A 21,896-nucleotide genomic window follows, 5' to 3' on the forward strand; every position below is an offset into this window, starting at 1 on the left:
CATCAGGGTTAACACCTGCACTCTAAAAATGCATTGGATCAATAAATGTATTTCAAAATAAATTAGGACAATCCATCCATCCATCAATCAATAGTGGGTGGGTAGTAATGGGATAAACTAATCCCTGCTGATGTTAACTAGCTAACTCCCAGTACATTGCCTTTTCAATGTTTTTAAAATGCTCTCAGGTCTGGGGGTGTTGCTCAGAGGCAGATGCTTGCTTAGGGTGTACAAAGTACTGGGTTCCATTCCCAGCACTGCCAAAAATGGGCTCTTATCTGAGCCCTCAGAGTGCTGCTAATGCAGACAGTTTCACATTTGCCATCAGTGGAGGTATTTTAGGTGCACAGTTCTTTACATGGCCCCCTATTTCCCACTGTGTGATAAGGGGCCAAGCTCTGTGCAGAAGGTAAAACCAGACCTAGGTTCATTCTCTCCGGCACAGTCTCTGAACACCTGTCTGTACAGCCAAGGGTGCAGTTGTAACTATTGGTTGAGGGTACCTCATGGTGATTTGCTTAACCTCACTGAGCTTCAGTTTCCTAAAGGGAGCATCTTCCTTACAGGTCAAAGTGAGGATTCAACATTTTTAAAAGAAATCTAGACCAGAACTTAGTATCTAGTAAATATCCACTTCCTGGTAATTGGATAGCAAGGTACAAATTAAGTACAATTTCAACTCTGTCAGATTGCATTGTATTTTATTATGAATTAAAGTTAAAAGAGTTTAAGAACAGTGAAGATCAGGAAATCTTGGACATATTGTATTTTATGGAAAAGAGAAATTGATTTTGTACACTTCAACTTGATATTCAGTAGTCTGTACAACTGAGAAATACAGTCAGAACCCATTAAATTTCACTTTTCTATTCTACAAACTAATTTGCACACACACAATTGATCTACTTATTTATGGTTCTCACAGAAGTGAATGAGAAAACTCAGAAGAGATGGTGTTAGTCAGGCCTATATGCAATAATTACATGTTTTTCAAGTAGGTTGACTATACCTGGTGGTTCTTTTTAAACAGTTCTAATCTGCTCAAACCTTTGGAATTGTGTCTTGCGTTTTTCATAGTTGTGAAGTCAGATTACTTCTTCTCACATCATGTCATTAATTCTGAGAGGGAAGGAGAACGAGAGGCTAACCACAGAAGCTTCTTGAATACTAAAAATTTTTTATTTCATTTTTCTGCCCAATCCCAAAGGATTTTGATTATTTCACTGTGGACATGGAGAAAGGAGCCAAAGGATTTGGATTCAGCATTCGTGGGGGAAGGGAATACAAAATGGATTTGTACGTGTTGAGATTGGCAGAAGATGGGCCAGCAATAAGGAATGGAAGGATGAGGGTAAGAACAGTCTCTTTTTTAAAGAATTTCTTGGTTCTGGATGAAAACCTCATTGTGCTTAAGAAGAGTACTGAGCTGGGGCTGGGGCTCAGCAGTAGCGCACTTGCCTAGCATGTGTAGGCACTGGGTTCATTTCTCAGCACCACAGATATTTATTTTATAAATAAAATAAAGATCTATCAACAACTAAAATATATACATATTTTTTTTAAAAAGAAGAGTGCTGAAGCCTGCTATCCAAAAGCAGACTCCATGCAGATTCCACCCTCTTTCCATTTCATAACTCACTTTTTTAAAGGTTTGTTTAAGCACTAAGAATTGTAATTTTCATTTTTCATTTATAACCTTCTAATTGATAAGTATCAAAATAATGTTATTTTTATAAAGAGAAAACTGAAGAAAATGGACAGAGTAAAGAACTGTAAGAAATAGCTTAAAACGGGGATATGGCTCCATAATTTTTTCTATGGTTTGATGATTCCTTTTTCACTGAGATCGAATCTTTTAAATTTTATTTTTCATTTTATGCTCTATCTCCCTGTTTATTAATCATATGGTCCTGTGTTTCTTTGGAAATATTTCTTTTGTGCCAACTGTCTTTTGTTTTGCCATGGGCAGACAGAAGAAATAAGGAAAAAAAAAGGTTTAGGGTTGTTCTTAAAAATAGTAGCAGTCAGAAACTTTTCAATCAGAGTGTAAACTGAAGGTCGATTTTTTAATGTAATGATTGCTTTTAGGCATTAAATTGATGGAGTAATTGATTTCTTCATCTGAAGGGACAAAACTTGAAAATGTAGAACATTAAACAATCTCTCTCTCCATGGAAACTGGTTATGCACATAATAAAGGTTAGTTATCATTGCAAATAAAATCTAGAATTCGCTCTTGCCCTCCCTCCTTGCACTTTTTTTTGTGGGGGAGAAGGGGTACTGGGGATTTAACGCAGGGTAACTCGACAACTGAGCCATATTCCTAGCCCTATTTTGCTATTTGGTATTTTATTTAGAGGCGGGTCTCGCTGAGTTGCTTAGCACCTCAATTTTGCTGAGGTTGGCTTTGAATTTGTAATCCTCCTGTTTTGACCTCCTGAGCCACTGGGATTACAGGCTTGCGCCAACATGCCTGGCCCCTCCTTGCACTTTAAGTTAATGCAGAAAAGCTGTGACTTTTGGGTTCTAGAACCTCAGATTCCTGTGCTAAGCCTCACCAGCCAATTGTTCCTGAATGATTGAACTTGTTATTTCTGCCACTGAGTCTTCCAGGTCAAGGATTCACCTACAGTACAAAAGCAGAAAGAATGAAAATCATGTCTGTTTCACTCCCTCCCCCTACAATTATTTGACAACTGGGGATGTAGGGTGTCAGAGTTGGAATTTGATTGCAATGTTGATTCCAGAGACTGCAGCTTTTCCCCTGATCCAGCAGGGGCCTCCTCTTACCCTGTCTGGATGTGGTTTCATGATAGGCCTCCACGTGGTTTGACTTCACAACTTCCCTCTAAATCAGAAGGGCACTTTCCTAACAAGCTGCAAATCCAGCTCACAAGTGATTAAATAAAACAAAATTAATCTTTGCAGTACTGGTGAAGTCAGCATAGCACAAAGACCAGGAGTGAAAAGATCAGAGGCCTGTGAGGTCAGATAAGGACCCCCATTCTTAGTGGACCTCAGAGATGGCCTCTGTGGGTTCTAAACAGTGGCCACATCTTTTAACAAAAGGTCTAAATGGTCTGCAACTGGATGTATACAGAACATACATACAGTATTCCCAAGGCAAAGAAGCCTAAATAGGAAAGTGTCCTTACATAGAAAAGATTACTCTTTCCTATAGAATTTAAGCGAGAGCAGTGGTTCTTAGTGTGGTCCCAGGCATAAGCATTCCCTGGGAACTTGGAAATGCAAATTCTCTAGCTCCACCAAGACCTGCTAAATCAGAAACTCTCACCAATTAAACCAGGCTATGTTTTAAGAAGCCCTCCAGGTAAATTTGGTACAAACTGAAGTTGGAGAACCACTCAGCTCGAGGGAGCTGTCATAACACAGATGTGACAGGCAGGATATGTATGGCTTCGGCTTTGTTCGTCCTCCCTGGGCCCTGGTCTAAGGTTTCCATCCTGTTCCAATGGGCTATACCTCAGGACCTTAGGTCCGAGTAAACTCACTCAGATTTAGAATTCTGTAAGCAGGTGCTCAATTTTATGAGAGATGCTATTTCCTCTGGCAGGTGATAAAAATGAGTCCTCCACCTGGGTTTCAGAAAGTAGATTTTCACTTCTGGTCAAAGATTATTAAAATAGCCAATATTTCATCATTTTTTGTGTCTTTCTTATAAAGCAATCTATTCTTCAAGTGTATAAGCTATCAAAAAGAAATTATTATGGCCAGTTTTAGATAATATGAGTGTACCTTGGGCCACTTTATATATATAATTTTATATACATAAAGCTACTATACACACACACACACATATACAGGTATTTTATTAATCAGGAGTCACGGGTATTTTATTAATCAGATTTCACTGGTTGGTTTTTTATCTCTAGTCTTTAAGCTAAGATTGGGAACTTGACAGGGAAGGATGGGAGACTTATTTCTGCTATTTATGAAGTCTACTTGATATTCAAGTGTTTGGGGTTTTCTTACTTATGGATTTTTACGACACCAGTGCAGAACTTGTCTAGGTCAATGGACTCCATGTGAGGGTAAGAGGCTACTTCATAATACTAATTCAACCATGCTCATATTACCTACTCTCAGAATTAGACGGTATTTTGGATTTGCAAAGATTGTTCTTGATCACAACATATAATTAATTCAGATCTTATGTTTATGTTTATTATCATATTTGATCAATTAAAACTAATCTTTTCTACTCCATTAGTGCTTTTCAAAAAAGAAACAATAATTCACAGAATCATATAAGAATTTCAGCAAGGATAAGGATTAATCAATACTAAATGACTTAATGGTTTATTTTAAGTAATGCATAAACTAAATAATATATATGTTACCAATTTGAAAAATTCACAATAAAATTAATCTGGGACCCATTTCTCACCTTATTATAAAGTTTTACCTCGATACTACTAGTGTCCAGATACATATAGATCTTAAATACCTGTGCAAATGATGCTTTATAAAGCAGCTGTTAACTATATGGTTATTGTGGCTTGGTTTGTAAATTTCCAAACTCCTGAGAAAACTCAGTGAACTAGAAATTCATAGAGTATCATTTAAAAATATCTCAAAAAGAAAAACTGGCACAAAGTTCTTCCCAGCTTCTGAAGGATCCATGTTTCTCCTTGTTAATGTGATTCCTTTGTCTTTTGTCTCAATGCATTATTTCCTCTGTGTAAAAGCTAAACACACACATACTTCATTATCAAATATGTTTGAAGGATGCTGTATATTTTTTCTTCTTTTTATGATCAGGAACAGAAGGGAAAATTAACGGAATGGTCTAATATTAAATCTCTAATTAATTACATCTCAAATATTAATATTAATTAATTAAATCTCTAATATTAAATCTGGCACAGTAAAATTGTGCAAATCAGAACTACTACCAAAGAGATGGGTGATTCTGAAAAATTATTTTGCATAACAATAAATGGATTACTATGCCCTTTGGTTAGGGATACAAATAATACTACTTTTGAACACTTTGCTAATGCACCAGATTTTATCCTCTGAACCTGAGACTTTTCCTGGTCTTATGTGTTAGTCTGGTTGTAGGAAAATGATGCCCTAGCACACTACTAAGAATACAGTGAAACCCGGGTACAGTGGGTGCCAGAGGAGGTAGCTAATGTGGAAGTGAGGATACCCTTCTCTTTTGGTACAAAAAAAAAATTAAAGCTTGTCCTTAGCATTCAGGTGTCACCCAAGAAAAAATATCAATGGTCCTTCCACCCAGGGGCTCTTTCATGGATCAAGTGAGAGTCAGGTAGACATACCCCCAAAGCAAATCCCAGCTGAATGATCTCATTTTGGTATTTCCAGGGACCCGAAGCCATGAAAATTATTCTAGCAGTGATCTTCAGCAAATTAGGCTGCTTGCCTTTCAAATTGATTAATAAATATTCCCACAGGACATAGTTGTTTTTATTTTTTCTCCTTCAAAAGCATTGTATGTTTACTAAATTTTTTTGCAAATCAAATAAATACCATCTTTCCTCTTGATGGAAAATGTTAGAACAGGCAAGTAACCTAAGGAACAAGGTCTAATGGTTCTCTCAAAATATGAGAATGTATAAACAGCAAATCTCATGACTAAGTAGTAGTGACCACAGATAATGGCTCCTTCTGAGAGTCAAATTTACAAGCAAAATTCCAAATAGGAGGAGAATATGAAAAGCTCTTTTTCAGAAGATTGGTTAGATGCTTATTTAAGACCCTAGGACCCCCTGTATCAGAAACATAAGAACAACAAAATAAATAAATCCAAAGATTTACTAAAAATATTTTGAACCCTTCCAAACCCTCAGCTTCTACCCTCAATCTCTAAAAGAGCAAACTAGATACATTTGCTTATTTCACTTTGTTGAGCCTCAGTTTCCTATAAAATCGGAAGAATAAAGTCTATTCAGAGGGTTGCTGTAAGACTTTGAGAAATATGTCAAGAGATATTATTAATTTTTTCATTAAGAAAAAAAAATGAGGCATTAGTTTGTGGGAGGAGAGCAAGGGACAGATAATAAGATAAATCATAGACTAGAATTCGAGGAACAAGAAAAAAATGTTACATTTAGAGAAAATAGTTACTTTGTCAAAACACAAATGGAAATAGCATGTTTTGAGTTTAATTACTAAATGGCTTTTCAACACTAATTAATACTGATGTGTTAAAAGTTGAGAGATGTAGCTGGGGTAGAGGGCTTGCCTACCACAACCACCAGCACCACATTCACACACACACACACACACACACACACACACACACTCACACACACATATACAAATTGAACAGACAAGCAAAACACAATCTAAACACAGAAAAGAAGAATGGGAAACAGAAACATATAGTTGTCGTGTCTGATTGCTTTTCTTCAATCACCCAGGAAGGCTAATCTCATAAAAGAAAGAGAAGTGGCATTCAGTTTCTGAATTTCATTTTTAAGGAAAAGTAAAATTAATTATTAGAAAATATTACTGGATCAGTTTGTAAGAAGAAAACTGTTTTGCTAAATAGTCCAATGAAATTGAAAGGGACAAAAATTTTCATAGCTATTGAATAAATCTCTGGTATAGAGTTCTTAGAAATACAATCTAATTAAAACTGAGACTAAATGGAAAACACAGGCAAAGAAAAATGAACATACAAAATAACTTACTGGTAAAACTCAGTGAAGCAGGGAATGTAAGAATTTAGAAACAAATTTCCATCTCAAATGTGAGACACTTGGGGGAAAGGGATAGTTCTAAGTGCTTAAATAAAATCTGGGAGAAATGTCAAAAGAGAACCTGAAAGGAGAGCAGGTTTGTTCTTCAAAAGATAAAATATGTCTGGGGTTGGAGCTCAATGGTAAGGGGCATGCCTAGCATGTGAAGGGTTCTGGTTTTGATACCCAACATTGAAAAAAAAATAAGTTAAATATTTTTCTGTTTCCATAAAAGTATAATATAGTCCCTACCTCCATCATAAAAATGTATTTTCTAAAATTAAAAAATATCATCTACAAGCTCATCATCTTACAGCTCTATAACTTTTGCATATGCCTCCTTAGCATTATATAATCTCATCACAAGAAAAATTTACCTTCTTTCTGAAACTCCTGTGACATAAAAGCCTGCCCATAGTGGGATTCAGGGTGACTTAAAACATCTGTTAGACTGAAGAATCTGTGAAAAAGATAATATTTACCCATGTTTTGTTTTGTTTTGTTAATAAAAAGCAAAATTCCCTGATATCAGCTTGTTTTAAAAAATTGCCATCTTTCCTTCTGTGGTCCAGATATATCTAATTTGGGACTACAAAATAAGAATCTTAAAAACCATTTTATTTTATGTTTTGTTTTTGTTTAACATGAAACCATTTACAAGAATATTTCTAACACATGTAATAGGAACAAGTACTAACAAAGATTCCAGTACCCATGAACCCATAACCCATCTTAAAAAACAGAACATGACCATGCACCTAGGATTCAGCTCCCACTCTAACCCTGGAAGGAACCACTATCCTAAACAAAGCAGCACTTCCCATCACTTCTAGTATTTCCACATATGTGTGTCTCTCTCAACTAACTACATAGTCTATCACACTTTATGAACTTTATATAAATAAATCACACTGTTCATCTTCTCTGTGGTTTACTTCTTATACATTATGTTCATGAGATTTATCTAAGTTGCTACATGAAGATTAAATTCATTTATTTTCAATACTATAAGTTATTCCATTGGATTAATATGTTACAACTATAATAGTTATGTATTTTCCATTATTTGAATATTTGAGGGTTTTCCTGTCAATAGATATTGCTACTGTTTCCAGTTTGTTTGTAATTCATACAATCCATATGTATCCTTCTGCCACACTTTTCACAAGACTTACTCTAGACAAGACTATATTCCTAGGAGGGCACATATTTAACTATGTAACACAAAGATATTTTCCCAAGTGGTTGCTACAAAGTTGGACCAGCAGTGTAAATTAGTTTTCCTAACATATCTTTGCAAAGCTTGCATTTCAGACTTAATTTGTATTCTGGTAGGTAGAAACTGACATACCATTTAGGTTTGAGTTTGCACTTCTTGATTGCAAATGATGTTCATCATCTTTTCTTATGTTTATTGGACTTTCATGTTCCCTCTTCAACAAAAAGATATATGTCTGTCTTTTCTCCATTGAATATTTCTTCTTTTCATATTGATTTTAGAAGTGCTTATTTATTCTCTGTGATAGTTTTTCATTGATAAATGTGATGCAAATATCTCACCCCAGTTTTTGGCTTATAATTTCACCTTCTATTTTGATACTCTTTGATAAAGAGATATTAATTATAGTGTGATAAAGAGATATTAATTGTAGTGTAATGGATTTAATTTTTCCTTTATAGTTTCCATTTTCTTATCTAGCTTGAGAAATCATTTCCCAACACATAGTCTTAAACATCTCCTACATCTTCTAAAAGCTTTATAGTTTTACTTTGCAAATCTATGTCTTTAATCACCCAATATTGATCTCTTGGTATAATATAAGGTAGAAATCCAATTTTCATTTTTCCATATGGATAACCACATGTCACAGCATCATTTAATGAATGTCATTTCTCCCCAACTACAATGACATCTTTATAGTAAATAAAATTTCTATAAATGCAGTGGTCTGTTTGGGGATTCTTTATATTATTATACTGGCCTACTTGTTCCTGCTTCAATTCCATGCCTACCTTTCAATAAGTGTTGAGTTTTCATTGGGAAAATGTCTTTCTTTATCCCGAGATACACACCCTAATTTTCAGGCATTTTCTTGGGTTTTTGCATTTCTGTATAAACTTTAGGATTGGTTTATCAAGTTTCTCAAAAATCCTATTAGAGTATTTATTGGAATTGCTTGAGATCAATATATAAAATTGGGAAAACTTACATTTTTATAATATTACATGTTTCTCTCTACAAACATATTATATCCATTTATGTAGGTTTTCTATGAAGTTTACAAATAAAATTTTACAGTTTTTTTCCATAACAGACATGCAAATGTTTTGTTAGATTGATTCTCAAATACTCTGCATTGCAGTTTTATTTTTGCTCTTGAATGTAGTATTTTTAAATCTTTACACAAATGCATGTGTTAAGTGTCATTTTTTTTATTTTTTAATTGAGGCTTTCTTTTTTACTTGTACTTCTTAAATAGCAGTTCTAGGGTCACAGCAAAATTGAGAGGGAGGTACAACTATTTCCCATATATGCCCTGACCCTCACACACATAGCCTCCCTATCCCCCATCAGAGTGAAACATTTATTACACTTGACAAATCTACAGTGACACATTCTTGCTTATTTAGTCAGCTTTTCATCTCTGTGACCAAAACACCTGACAAGAACAACTTACAGGAAGAAAAGTTTATTTCAGCTCAAGATTTCAAAGGTTCAGTCCATGGTTGGCTGACTTCATAGCTCTGAGCCCAAGATAAGGCAGAACATAGTGGCAGAAGGGCATGGCAGAGGCAAGCAACACGGGACATGGCAGCCAGGAAGCAGAGAGAGAGAGAGAGCTCTGCTCACCAGGGCCAAAATATAAACCCCACAGGCACACCCCCAGTAACCTACTTCCTCCAACCACAGCCCGCCTTCCTATAATTACCACCCAATAGCCCATTCAATTTATTCATCAATCAAATGAATTAATCTACTGACAAGGTAATAGCTCTTACAATTTGATTATTTTCACCTCTAGATATTTCTGCACCACCTAACACATGAGTTTTTCAATGGATACTCCAAGATCCAAACCATTACCATTACTATAAACATGGAATGCAAGTTTTTGTATGGACATAATTTTTCAACTCCTTTAGGTAAATACCAAGATGTGCAATTGCTGGGTCATATTGTAGGAGTATGTTTAATTTTGTAAGAAACTGCCAAACTCCCTTCCACAGTGACTATGCCGTTTTTCATTCCCACCAGCAATAAATGAAAGTCCCTATCACACCACAGCCTCATCAGTATTTGGTGTTTTTAGTGTTCTGGATTTTGGTCATTGTAATAGGTGCATAATGGTATTTCATTGTTTGTTTAATTTCCATTTCCCTCATGACATCTGATATGAAGTATCTTTTTCTTTTCTTTTTTAAATTCAGTACTGAAAATCAAACCCAGGACCTAATGCTTTTCTATTACTGAGCTACCTCCCTAGACTCCCATCTCTTCATATGCTAATTTCCATGTTTATATCATCTTTGGTGAGAAGTTTGTTAACGTCCTGGGTTGTTGTTGTTTTGTTTGGTTGGTTGGTTGTTTTTTGTTGTTGTTGTTTTTTAACTGGGTTGTTTGTTTTCTTATTGTTGAATTTTAAGAGTTCTTTGTATATTATGAATAGCAGTCTTTTTTCAGATATATCTTTTACCAGTATTTTCTCCCTGTCTGTGACTTATCTGATTCTTTTGACACTGTCTTTTGCAAAGCAGAAATTTTTAATTTTAATGAATTCTAGCTTATCACTTCTTTCTTTCATGGATTGTACCTTTAGTGTTATATCAAAAAAGTCACCACCAAATCCAAGGAAGACCATTGAGATTTTTTTCCTATGTTATCTTCTAGTTATGTCGTTTTTCATTTTACATTTAAGTCTGTGATCATTTTTTGAGTTACTTTTTGTGAAGGGTTTAAGGTCCTGGTCTGGATTCCTTTCTTTGCATGTGAATGTACAGCTGGTCCAGCACCATTTTGAAAAGACTATTTTTTTCTCTATTGTATTGCCTTTGTTCCTTTGTCAAAGATCAGTTGCCTATCTTTATGTAGGTCTATTTCTGAGCTCTCTCTCTTTTCCATTGATCTAATTGTCTGTTCTTTCACCAGTACCACCCTTCCTAATAATGAAGTGTCAGTTTTCCAACTTTGTACTTCTCCTGGCTATAGTATTTTACTGTAAAATTTTTAATTGATTTTATTATTTTTTTAAATACCCAACAGTGGATTGCATTACAATCCTCATTACACATATAGAGCACAATTTTTCGTATCTCTGTATATAAAGTATGTTATCTTAGTGTAATTTTTAAATTAATTGTTAATAAAAAGGCAGTTGCTTTTTGCATATTGACCAATTGCTTCATGCAAAATTATTATTTTTTTTAATTTTTAAAATTTTTTTTAGAGAGAGAGAGAATTTTTTAATATTTATTTTTTAGTTTTCGATGGATACAACATCTTTATTTTTTTTTTAATGTGGTGCTGAGGATGAAACCAAAGCCCCACACATGCCAGGCAAGCACACTACCGCTTGAGCCACATCCCCAGCCTATGCAAAATTATTAATCTTTTTAAAAAATACTTTATATACAAACAGAGATATGAAAAATTGTGGTATATATATGTATTAAAAATTGTAATGCAAAAAAAGTACATGTATAAAGGCATAAATTGGCATAAACATAGTTTATATACAGCGATATAAAAAATTGTGCCCTATATGTGTAATAAGAATTGTAATGCTTTCTACTACTATCATGTATTTTAAAAATAAAAAAATAAAAAATAAATAAATAAGTATTTTTTTTTAGTGATGAACATAACATCTTTATTTATTTATTTTTATGTGGTGCTGAGGATCGAATCCAGTGCCTCACAGATGAGGCAAGCACACCACCACTGAGCCACATCCCGAGCCCCTAAACTCTTTTATTAATTTGAATAATACATTTGTAGCTACTCTTGGATTTACTATATAATAATCACATTTTCTACAAATAATAAAACTTTGGTTTTTTGCTTTTAAGTCCTTTTATTTCCTTTCTTTTTTTACTTCATTGGCCTGGCTTCCTGTTTGATGCTGAATACAAGCAGTCAAAGTGGGCACTCTAGTTTTATTTCTAATGTCAAAGGGAATAATTTCAACATTGTGCCATTAAGTATAAACATGATGTTTAATGGTTTTTCTATAAAGATGATCTATATCTGATTAAGAATATTTCCTTCTATTACTAGTTTACTAGGAGAGTTTATTATAAATAGATGTTGAGTTTTATCTACTTTTTCTATATGTATAGAAAGTATCACATGATCTCTTTTCTTTAATGTTAACTAATATGATTAATCATAGTAATGGACTTTTATGTTAAATCATTCTTGATTTCCTAAGATAAACCCTGTCTATTCATGATGTATTATTTGTATATATTAATCAATTTAACTTCCTGCTATTTCTTTAAGGAATTTTTAATGTATGCTCTTGAGAAAGATTGATACATAATTTCATATTCTTGAGTGATTTTGATATTAACATTTTACTAGCCTTATAAAATGAGGAATAGGATAATCCCTTCTGTTGCTGTTGTCTGGGAAAGTTTTTATAAGTTGAGAATTATTCTTGAATTATTTAGTAGAATGCACCTGGAACCAATCCAGGTCTAATATGTTTTCTTCATGTGAAAATTTTAATCCACTAATTATGTTTCCTTAATAAGAAGGATATCTTCACATTTGGTATTTTTTCTTGATTTTATTCTGATAAATTGCTTTTGAAAAACAATTTACCTATTTTATGTGAGTTTTCAAATTTTAGGGGGTTTTGTTTTCTGGTTTGGTGGGTTTTCTTCTTGTTACTGTTGTTTGTGTTGCTATAGATTGAACTCAGGACCTCATGCTGTCTTCCAAATGAGAACTTTAAGTCCCTGGGAACCAGCAGTTATTTTCTGGGCTAAAGCCATCTTTGGCATTTCTTTGCCTTGCAGGAGTCTTACTTTTACTTTGTTTTTGGCATTAGAGAATTCTCTACTTTCTTGCCTATTTAGCAGTGATGAGGGGTTGTTCAAAGTATCTAGTTCATCATATTGCTGGAAACAGAAATCAAAGCAGCTCTTACCTTTAGTGACCAAGTTATGACAGCTAAAACTACTTCCAGTCTTAGGGGTGGTGGTTAGCTACTCACCACACTCCATGTGTCCATGTAGAAGGTTCAGAAGATGCTTTACGTGTGCTGCTTGCGTGATTCAAAGGCACACTTCCTTTCCTTCCTCTCCAACTCCAGTCCCACTTGTGTGGGTCCCCTGCCCACAATGCCCATCTGCAGCCCTGCCTGAGTGCTCCACAGCCCAGGAGCTGGCACTGGGTCATTCCAAGGCTTCACACATACTCCTGAGTCCTGGGGAAAGAGAAGCACAACCTTTTCCTCATCCCCTGTCACACTCAGCCACCTAAGCACCATGGCTGAGGCCACAGTCTCACAAAGAGTGAAGGATAGTCACAATTGCACATGCCAGCAGAAGCACAGCAGGGAACATATATGTGTAAAGAGTAGAGAGCCCCTGCCCCTTCTAGCCCAGTCAACTGTTGACCTGGCTTCCTTTTTCTAAGGTCTGATTTTTCAAAATAAACCAAAAATTCATATTTTAAAAAAAATTAGCCTCCTGGCCCAACTCATCTCACACCAGCCCCCCTTGCACTCAATAATCCCTCCAATGAGTCTCTCAGTCCCTGATGCTTTAGCCCCCACAGGGCTTTGCACAGTTGCTACCATTTCCCAAAATGTTCTTTCCTCTCGTCTACACTTGTTTAACTCTTCCTTGTCTATCTCAGCGCAGCTTAAGCATCGCATCCTGGAGAAGGGTTCTCTTACCTTCCAGTCTGCTCATATCACCTGTCACAGGCTCTTGTTGCTCAGGCACAGCTCCTTGGTGGCATTGGTCACCATGCTAACTTTATTGTTGTGTGTGTGGTTATGTTGAGAGGTCTGTCTCTTCAGTGTTTAAGCACCACAGGAGCATGAGCCACATTGCTCTGTGTGCTTCCACTACCGCAAAGTCCAACATGGTGCACATGGTAGACACTCAATAAATATTCACTACTGAACAAACATGTGAATGGAAGCTTTCAGAGTAAGATTACTGCAGGTTTGTTTCCTAGTTCTGGAAATTAACTAGTTGTGCTCACTAAGCTCAAGGCCACAGAGACTCCTGATGAACCATGAGACAGGTTCCCATAGGTAACTGAGTATTTAGACTAGTGAAAATTCAACTAACTCAGAGCCATTTTAAAAAAAAAGTGTCCTATAGTAAACATACCATCCTTTCGGGGATATGTTAAATTATTACAGATATTTGCAGAATCAGGAGATCATGTCTGTAAAACCCTATTGCATCTTTTAAAAAAATAAACTATGCAACATTTCAAGATTGTTTTTATTCTCGTGTAAACTTCCTATCACCAAACTTGGATGACAAAGTAAAAATCTTTTAAAAAGTAAGATAAGGTCAAGCTGGAAATAATGAAAAACTTCAAAAGCATAGGATATGCAGAACATGACAAGACAAAGATTACAAGACAGGTATGCTGGAGCCCGTTAAGGACAGGCGCACAGGAGAACAGTGCAGCCGAAATAATGGGATAACCAGAGCTTAGCAGAATTTGCGAACTCTGCAGAGCTAAGCCCCACCAGGTCAATGCAGATAAATGAGCTGAGGAGGTTGATGAAATCGAAAGCATGAGAGAAGAGAGATAACAAGTACTTAAGAGGGGAATAAAACAGTCTGACTGGAGAAATCAAGCAATTTATGGGCTTCGGTAGATCATTTTAGGAGCCCTACATTGCAGAGATCATCCACGCAGTGTTTCATCACCTCTGGCTGCTGCGACTCAGTCAACTAGAAGGTTCATGTCTGCATAAAGTGTGCACCTTTACATGTCATCGCAGCCTGACTCGCTCAGATGCCCCGTTGGCTCTCAGCCCCGGCTCTGAGTCATCCTTCACATCGTCTGCAAATGAGAGGATTTTCCTTTATTGTTTGGGCTCTCCTCCATGCCTTTTATGAAGGAAAAGAAAGACTTCGCACAAAGATCAAATCCATTACCTTTTTCTTTTCGGAATCTGACCTATGAACATTGTGTTAAATGAGTTACATGAGTTACTTTCAGGAATGAGGGAGAGCATGGTGCTGATTAGAGAAGAGTGCAGCAGGAGGCAGAGCTGGCTCGCCTGGCGTTTGACTCCATTGTCAATTATTCAGGGGCTCATTATCCCATGCGGGGAGGGCTCCATTTCTCCGCTCTGTTTCTTCTTCTATTGGATGCCCAACCTTGAACCATTTCAAAGCAGCTTCCCATGAGGGCTAGTTAAAGGTTTGGGAAGGAATCAAAGGGTTAGCATTAGGATTGCATCTTGGCATGGCAAGACAGAGAAGAAATTGAATAAATTGGAAGTCAGGAGAGTCTTTGCATTTTAATTATTCACAGTTTTTTGTGGGGTTTTTTGTTGTTTTTTGTTTTGTTTTGTTTTGTTTTGTTTTTTGCCTATGGAAAAGATTCAAAAGTTTACAAACCTCTGCTGTGACCTGAAAAATACATTCTACTTGCCTCTTCCATGAGGGGAAGACGTAGGAGTGTAGTTTCCTCTTTTATGCTAAGCCATTCTTTGTTCGTCTTTTCCTGAGAATAATTTTAAAATGTCTTCCCTCTTCCTTTTCACAAGCAGTGTTCAACTGGCTTAGCCATCTGCTTGAGGCTCTGCCATTCCATCTCTTCCCCAGACCCAGAGCTCTTCTGCTGGTCACTCAGTTTGCCCAGTTCACCTCTGCATCTTGGTTCTAATCATCAAACGGGTGTGAAGAGCACCTTGAACCTGATTCATGCAGGATTTAGTTTGCACAGTACAACAATTTAGAAAATATCAAGAACTGGGTACTCTATTCTTTTTTTTTTTAACTTTTTTATTCAAATTGACATATACATTGTATGTATTTTTCTAGTACAGCATGATGTTCTAAAGTATATACATATTGTGGGATGGTTAAATCTAGCTAATTAACAAATACTCCACATAGTTACCATTTTTATGGTGAGAACATTTGACACATTCAACAGGAATACAACATATTGTCATTAGCTATAGTGATCTTACTGTACAATTGATCATTTTTTTTAATGTGGTGCTGGGATTGAACCCATGGCCTTGTGCATGTGAAACAAGCATTCTACCAACTTAGCTATAGCTCTAGTCCCTGCACAATAGATCTTTAGAATTTATTCCTAACTGTAGTTCTGTATCCTTCGACCAACATCTCCCCATCTTTCCTGCTTCCCCAGACTTTCCAGTCTCTGATTACCACAGTCTCCTCTCTACATCTATGAGATTGATGTTTTTAGATTCTATAGGAAATCCCATCATTTGTAATCCCATGGACAAACTTAGATATTCTATTCTTTAGTCTTAGGCCATTAACACTTTTTCTTTGGAGTACTCTAAAAGTCTTGCCCTTATTAGCAGTCACCATCTTCAGACTATGTCACTCCTCCTGTCCCATGGCTGCTCTCCCCTACCTCCTGTAACGGACACAGAAATGGCATTGCTACCTCTTTTTCCAGGATTAAGACGTCATGACTCTGACTCTTGAACTGTTCGACTTGACAGGATACTTGTTTTTCAATATCTTCTACATATTGAGATCTTGTACCTCTGCTTGAGCCCATATAAAATGGCACAATCCCAGTAGCAGTCTAGTGTTTCATTAATTGGTCAAGCTTAGAGGTGCATGGGCTGTGAACTGGCATTCCTCCTAAATGCCTAACGTGAATTTCCACCTGCCTGCTGATGTACAAGGCGTTCATTTTCCATTTCCAATCAGTTCTTGTTATGCTATCTCAATGTCTTGTGTCTTTGTGTAATTATCTGCCAAAAGGATGAATATACACCTCTAGTCTTTAGGATCACGTCAGCAATATCAGCCTCTTACTGAAGAAAAAGAGACTCTTCAACTTGTTTGTATCACTTTGTTTGTGTTTAAGACCTTAGGAAAATGACAGCCCAGAGAGGGAAGTTGTAAGCAAGCAGATATAAGTTAGCAGAAAGGAGGATTAATGAATATTGGAAAGAGGTCATTTTTAAATGTGATTTCCTAGCTCCAGAAAGAGAGGGCAAAGGAAAAACTGGCAGATGCTCCTAAAATACCAGAGGAATGGTGGGCAAGCTGCTGAGTTAGTGCCCACAATTAACCAGTTAATGCAGAGTGTGCTCAGTGTTAAAGCGGAGCTGGCGTGCAGGAAGCCAGGACAGCTCGCTTCAGTCTGTGTCCTTCTGGAAAAGGACACAAGCATTTAGTAAGTGTAAGTCAAATCCCAATTTATGCATTCTCTCCTTTCCTTCATTCCATTGTCACTGCCACAATACAGACCCTCATCTTTGTTATCCTGAACTATTCCTGCAGTCAAATAGATCCCATCTGCCTCTAATTTCTCCCATTCATGCTTCATACAACCACCAAAATCATATTCCTAAATCACAGGTGTAATCAAATTACTTGTTTCCTCAAAAGTCTTCAACAACCTGCCTTTTTGCAGGTTGAGATCCAAATATATTCCCAAGTTTTTTTTAAGAGAGAGAGAGAAGAAGAAGATGATGATGATGATGATAATGGATGAGGAGGAGGAAGAGGAGGAGGAGGAGGAGGAGGAGGAGGAGAGCCTTCCACAGTCTGGTCCTGTGCAATTCCCATCCTCATAAGCCATTTTAGTCTCCCAGTGTATACTCCAGCCATTGCTGTTTTCAGGACACACAGTGCCAGTTCACATTCCCTGTATTTCCTCATCCTGTTCTTCCCAAATGGGATTTTCTTTTTCTTTTCCTTTTTTTTTTTCAATTTCTGCTTAAAATCCTTAACATCTATCAAGGACCAATCCTAACTGCAATATGAAGCCTTCCTCAATTTCTGCCTTCCACCTCCAGGCCCCACACTCCCCATTCAGTCAAAGGGCTCCTTTATTGGCATTGCAGTAACATTATTATTTTTTTTTGTACTGTAGATTGAATTCAGGGATGCTTAACCACGAGCCACATCCTCTGCTGTTTTTATATTTTATTTTGAGGTACAGTCTCACTAAGTTGCTTAGAGCCTTGCCAAATTGCTCAGCCTGGCTTTGAACTCACAATCCTGCTGCCTCAACCTCCTGAGCCACTGGGATTACAGGTGTGCATCACCGTACCGCAGTAGCACATTTTGGGCTACATTAATATTATAAAATATATCAAAGTAGAAAAGAGATTATAGAATACCTATGAACAGCTTAAACAACAGTCACAAATTAATTTCCTCTGCAAATCCTTAAGAAACTGAGCAAAGCCAATATATTTGAGGTCTCTTTCACATCCCCTCCCACCTATCCCATTACTCTCTAGAGGTAACTCCTCTTCTGAATTGTGCTTATCATTTATTTGTTTTTCTTTATAGTTTAGCACTTATAGCTATACCCTCAATAATGTTGCTTAGCTTCACTCTTTTAAATTTTATAGGCTTTTTTTTATTTTTTAGCACAACATTATAAAATTCATCACAATGTGTGTGTATTAAAGTACTCATTTTCACCACTGCATAGTTTCCCATTACATAAATATTAATTTATCTGTTTTCTGTGTAATTTCCAATTCTTTACTATTAAAACTATTCTGTCATAAACATTCTTCTAAAGATCTCCTGGTACACATGTGTAAGATTTTTTTCTCAGGTATATTCCTAGGAGTAGATTTGATGGGTCCTAGGGTTTGAACAACTTCACATTTACAAAATATTGCCAAAAAAGTTTTCTAAATTGTTTTTCCAATATATATATTCATACACACAGTATATGAGTCCCTGTTGCTTTACATCTTGTCAACGTTTGATATCAAATTGTTATTAAATTTCTATTATGATGGTAGATATGAAAAAGTATATCTTATGGTCTTAATTTTCTTCCTGATTGATAATAAACATATTTTCATGTTTAAGTCATTTTCTTCCTATCATATTTATGTTGATGCCTCTTGCCCAATTGTTATGGTAGTCTTTCCTTATTGTTGTTCTACTTGCTGAATAACAAATTTTTGTTAGTCATATCAAATTTTTTGTTGGTTATAGCAAATATATTTTCCAAGTTTGTAACCATTCATTTTCCTTTAAGATCTCTTTCAATGAAATGAAATTCTTAAATTTTTAGTAATCAAATATATCAATAATTTTGTGCTGTTTTGCATTTTTGTGCTTGGTTTAAGAAATTGTTTTCTATTTTAAAGTCATATTTTTTTTCTAGAAGTTTGAAGTTGGAGTTTTTACATTTAAACTCACAATCCATGAGGAAGTGGGTTTTGTGTATGGTTTAAGGTAGAGATCCATCCTAAAAAATGTTCAATCAAGTACAGTAAACTTTAATATTAGATTATAATATTAAAGTACCTTGAATGTGATATTATGTCATAGTCATCTCTGGGTCCTCTACTCTCTAAGTATAGCACTTTCCACCTAGTAGATGCTCAAAGGGGCTTTCTGGATGGACACAAACACTAGATCATCATGGCCACTGGACGATCACAATGCCCCCTCCTTCACTGCACTTCTGACAGCCTGGGAATTTAGCACTGCAGCAGGTAGAAGAGTGGCCTCTTTCTGTCTTGTTGGGCAGCTCCTCTCCCTCATCCTGTCCTCTGCAGATGTTCTTAGAAAGTGCTCACCTGCTCCATTCTTCATGAGAAGAGCCAGGGAACAGGATTCCTAGATACCAGGGAGCACATCTAATGGCTAGTCAGTAAGGCTGGTTTGGGTCCACAATCACCCAATACCATGGCACTAGTGTAATAGGAAGCTAGAGATAGGCTTCCACAATGTACAACTGGTCTTAGATTGTCTTCATATAATTTAGTATGTCTCAGGTGTCATAAATTATGGAAAAGTATCTCTCCAGTGGTTCTATTATGGTTTTGAATTGCCAGTTTCTTTACCAACAGTCTACCAGCAAACTGAAAATTTCAGTAAATTCACTTTGCTTTTCAACTACCAGTATGAGTTAAGATGGCTCTAAATCCAAGTATAAAGTTCTTTTCAGAATCATGCAAGCGTGAAAGAGAAATATTTCAATTCACAGCCTAGATATATTCATGTACACTTTTTTTCATGCTTTCAACTCTAAGCAATTGAGCATGTATTTATTCATTATTTACCAGAGTAAACATTTCTAGAATATGCAGAGAAACACTAGAAAGCACTGTGGGTGGCAGAGTAGCAGAAGTGTTAAGAATCTGGATTTAGATACATCCTGACTTAGTTGCTTGTGAGCTGGATGGCCACAAAAGGGAGATCATCACATACCTATCTTGCTGAGTTTTTGTAATAATTAAATGCAGTGGTTAATACTAGTACACAACACTCCCTTATGCATTCTAAGCCATCAATAAATGAAGAATAATGATGGTGAGCCAGGCACGGTGGTGCATGCCTATAATCCCAGTAGCTCAGGAGACAGAAGCAGGAGGATCATGACTTCAAAGCTAGCCTCAGCAATTTAGTGAGGCACTAAGCAACTCAGTGAGACCTTGTCTATAAATAAAATACAAAAAGAGCTAGGGATGTGGCTCAGTGGCTCAATCTCTGGGACCAAAAAAAGGAATAATGATGGTGAAAAAAAGAGAGAAGAGGAAAAATGATGATTGATTATGATAAGATCACCCAATCTTTATTCTTTGGAAATATATACTTTGTGATATTTATTATAGATCAATTTAAAAAACAAGGTCGACTGTAGTAAGAACTATAATTATCGTAAGCACATTTTCAAAGCCCATAATTGAAATGTGATATGACAAGAAAACAAGTCCTAGAGCATATTAATCTAATGTCAAAAAGTGGGGTTACCTTGGAGTACTGAGACACACAATCCCTATGGCTATAATAGAAGCACTAAACATCTATGATGGCAAAGATAAATGTGTACTGGGGAGATTCCTTAGAGGATGTGAGTTCTGAGTGGGGTCTTGGTGGGCCTTCAATGGGGAGATATTAGGAAAAAGAAGATGCATCTCTGATGGCAGGAGAAATGTCATAGAATAGGGCAGAAGACATGGCCCTACTCCCCAGTTGTCTTTTTATCATATGCAAAAGATTATAGATAATTCTTAGGACTCCAGAGAATTCCAGGGTAAGAATGGAAGCAGGATCATAAGATAGAGGTGAAGTTAGAGGGAACCTGAGTGCTACCTCACACCCACACTCCAGTTTCAATCAAAGCAGCTCTATGCTTATGTCTTACCTGTGGCCTTTCTCTAATAAGATTTCACTTGATAAGGACTTTGCACTGATGAGTGGGAGGTAAAAAAAAAAAAAATCATATTGTTGGTAGTGTGCTTGACTCTTGCCTTGTTTTCTGTAACTAATCGATGTGGTCCTTTTTGGTAACCCTGTAATGACTTTTGCTTTGGTTACTCATCTTGCAAAACTGCGACAGAGGTCAACAGTGTTATGGGATGTCACTTGAATCTAGAATCAAACTTTACCTCATTTATTTTAAGGGAGAAGCTTAACTTAATTTTATTTTTTTAATTTCCAGCTTTATTGAGGTATGACTAGCAAATAAAACATTATATGATATATATATATATATATATATATATATATATATATATATATATATATATTATAAGGTTTAGCTATAAATATACCTTGTGAATGATTTCCACAGTCAGGTTATATCTGTTTCCTAATATTGTTACCTTTTGTGGGTGTGAGTAAGAACATTTAAGGTCTACTGTCTTAGAAAATTTCAAGTGTCCAATACATTATTAACTATAATCACCATGCTGTAAATTAGATCTCTAGAACTAACTCATAATGAAAGCTTATACCCATTGACTAATAGTTTCCCATTTCTCCCACTCCTCAGCACCTGAAAATCACCATTTTACTGTCTTTCTGAGTTTTACCTTTTTGGGTTCTATATGAAATTGATATCATATAATATTTGTCAGTCTGTATCTGGCTTATTTTGCTTAGTATGATGTCTTCCAAGTTCACCCATTTTTTCACAAATGCCAGGATTTCCTTCTTTTTTAAAGATGAATAATATTCCATCATATATAATATATA

General features: G+C 36.0%; 1 protein-coding gene across 4 annotated transcripts in view; it reads left to right on the top strand.

The window, feature by feature from the left end:
• Magi2 (membrane associated guanylate kinase, WW and PDZ domain containing 2) overlaps positions 1–21,896 on the top strand; it is a 1,314,737-nt gene that overhangs the window by 1,209,100 nt on the left and 83,741 nt on the right. For all 4 annotated transcript variants that reach the window (XM_046464122.2, XM_046464123.2, XM_058585490.1 and 1 more), the window contains one exon: positions 1,208–1,351. In XM_046464122.2, the coding sequence (XP_046320078.1) occupies positions 1,208–1,351 (144 nt within the window). The remainder of the gene's footprint in view (positions 1–1,207; positions 1,352–21,896) is intronic.

This window comes from Marmota monax, unplaced genomic scaffold (genome assembly GCF_021218885.2).
Source record: "Marmota monax isolate L192 unplaced genomic scaffold, Marmota_monax_Labrador192_F-V1.1 WCK01_AAM20220418_F8-fsc00065, whole genome shotgun sequence".
Lineage (NCBI taxonomy): Eukaryota > Metazoa > Chordata > Mammalia > Rodentia > Sciuridae > Marmota > Marmota monax.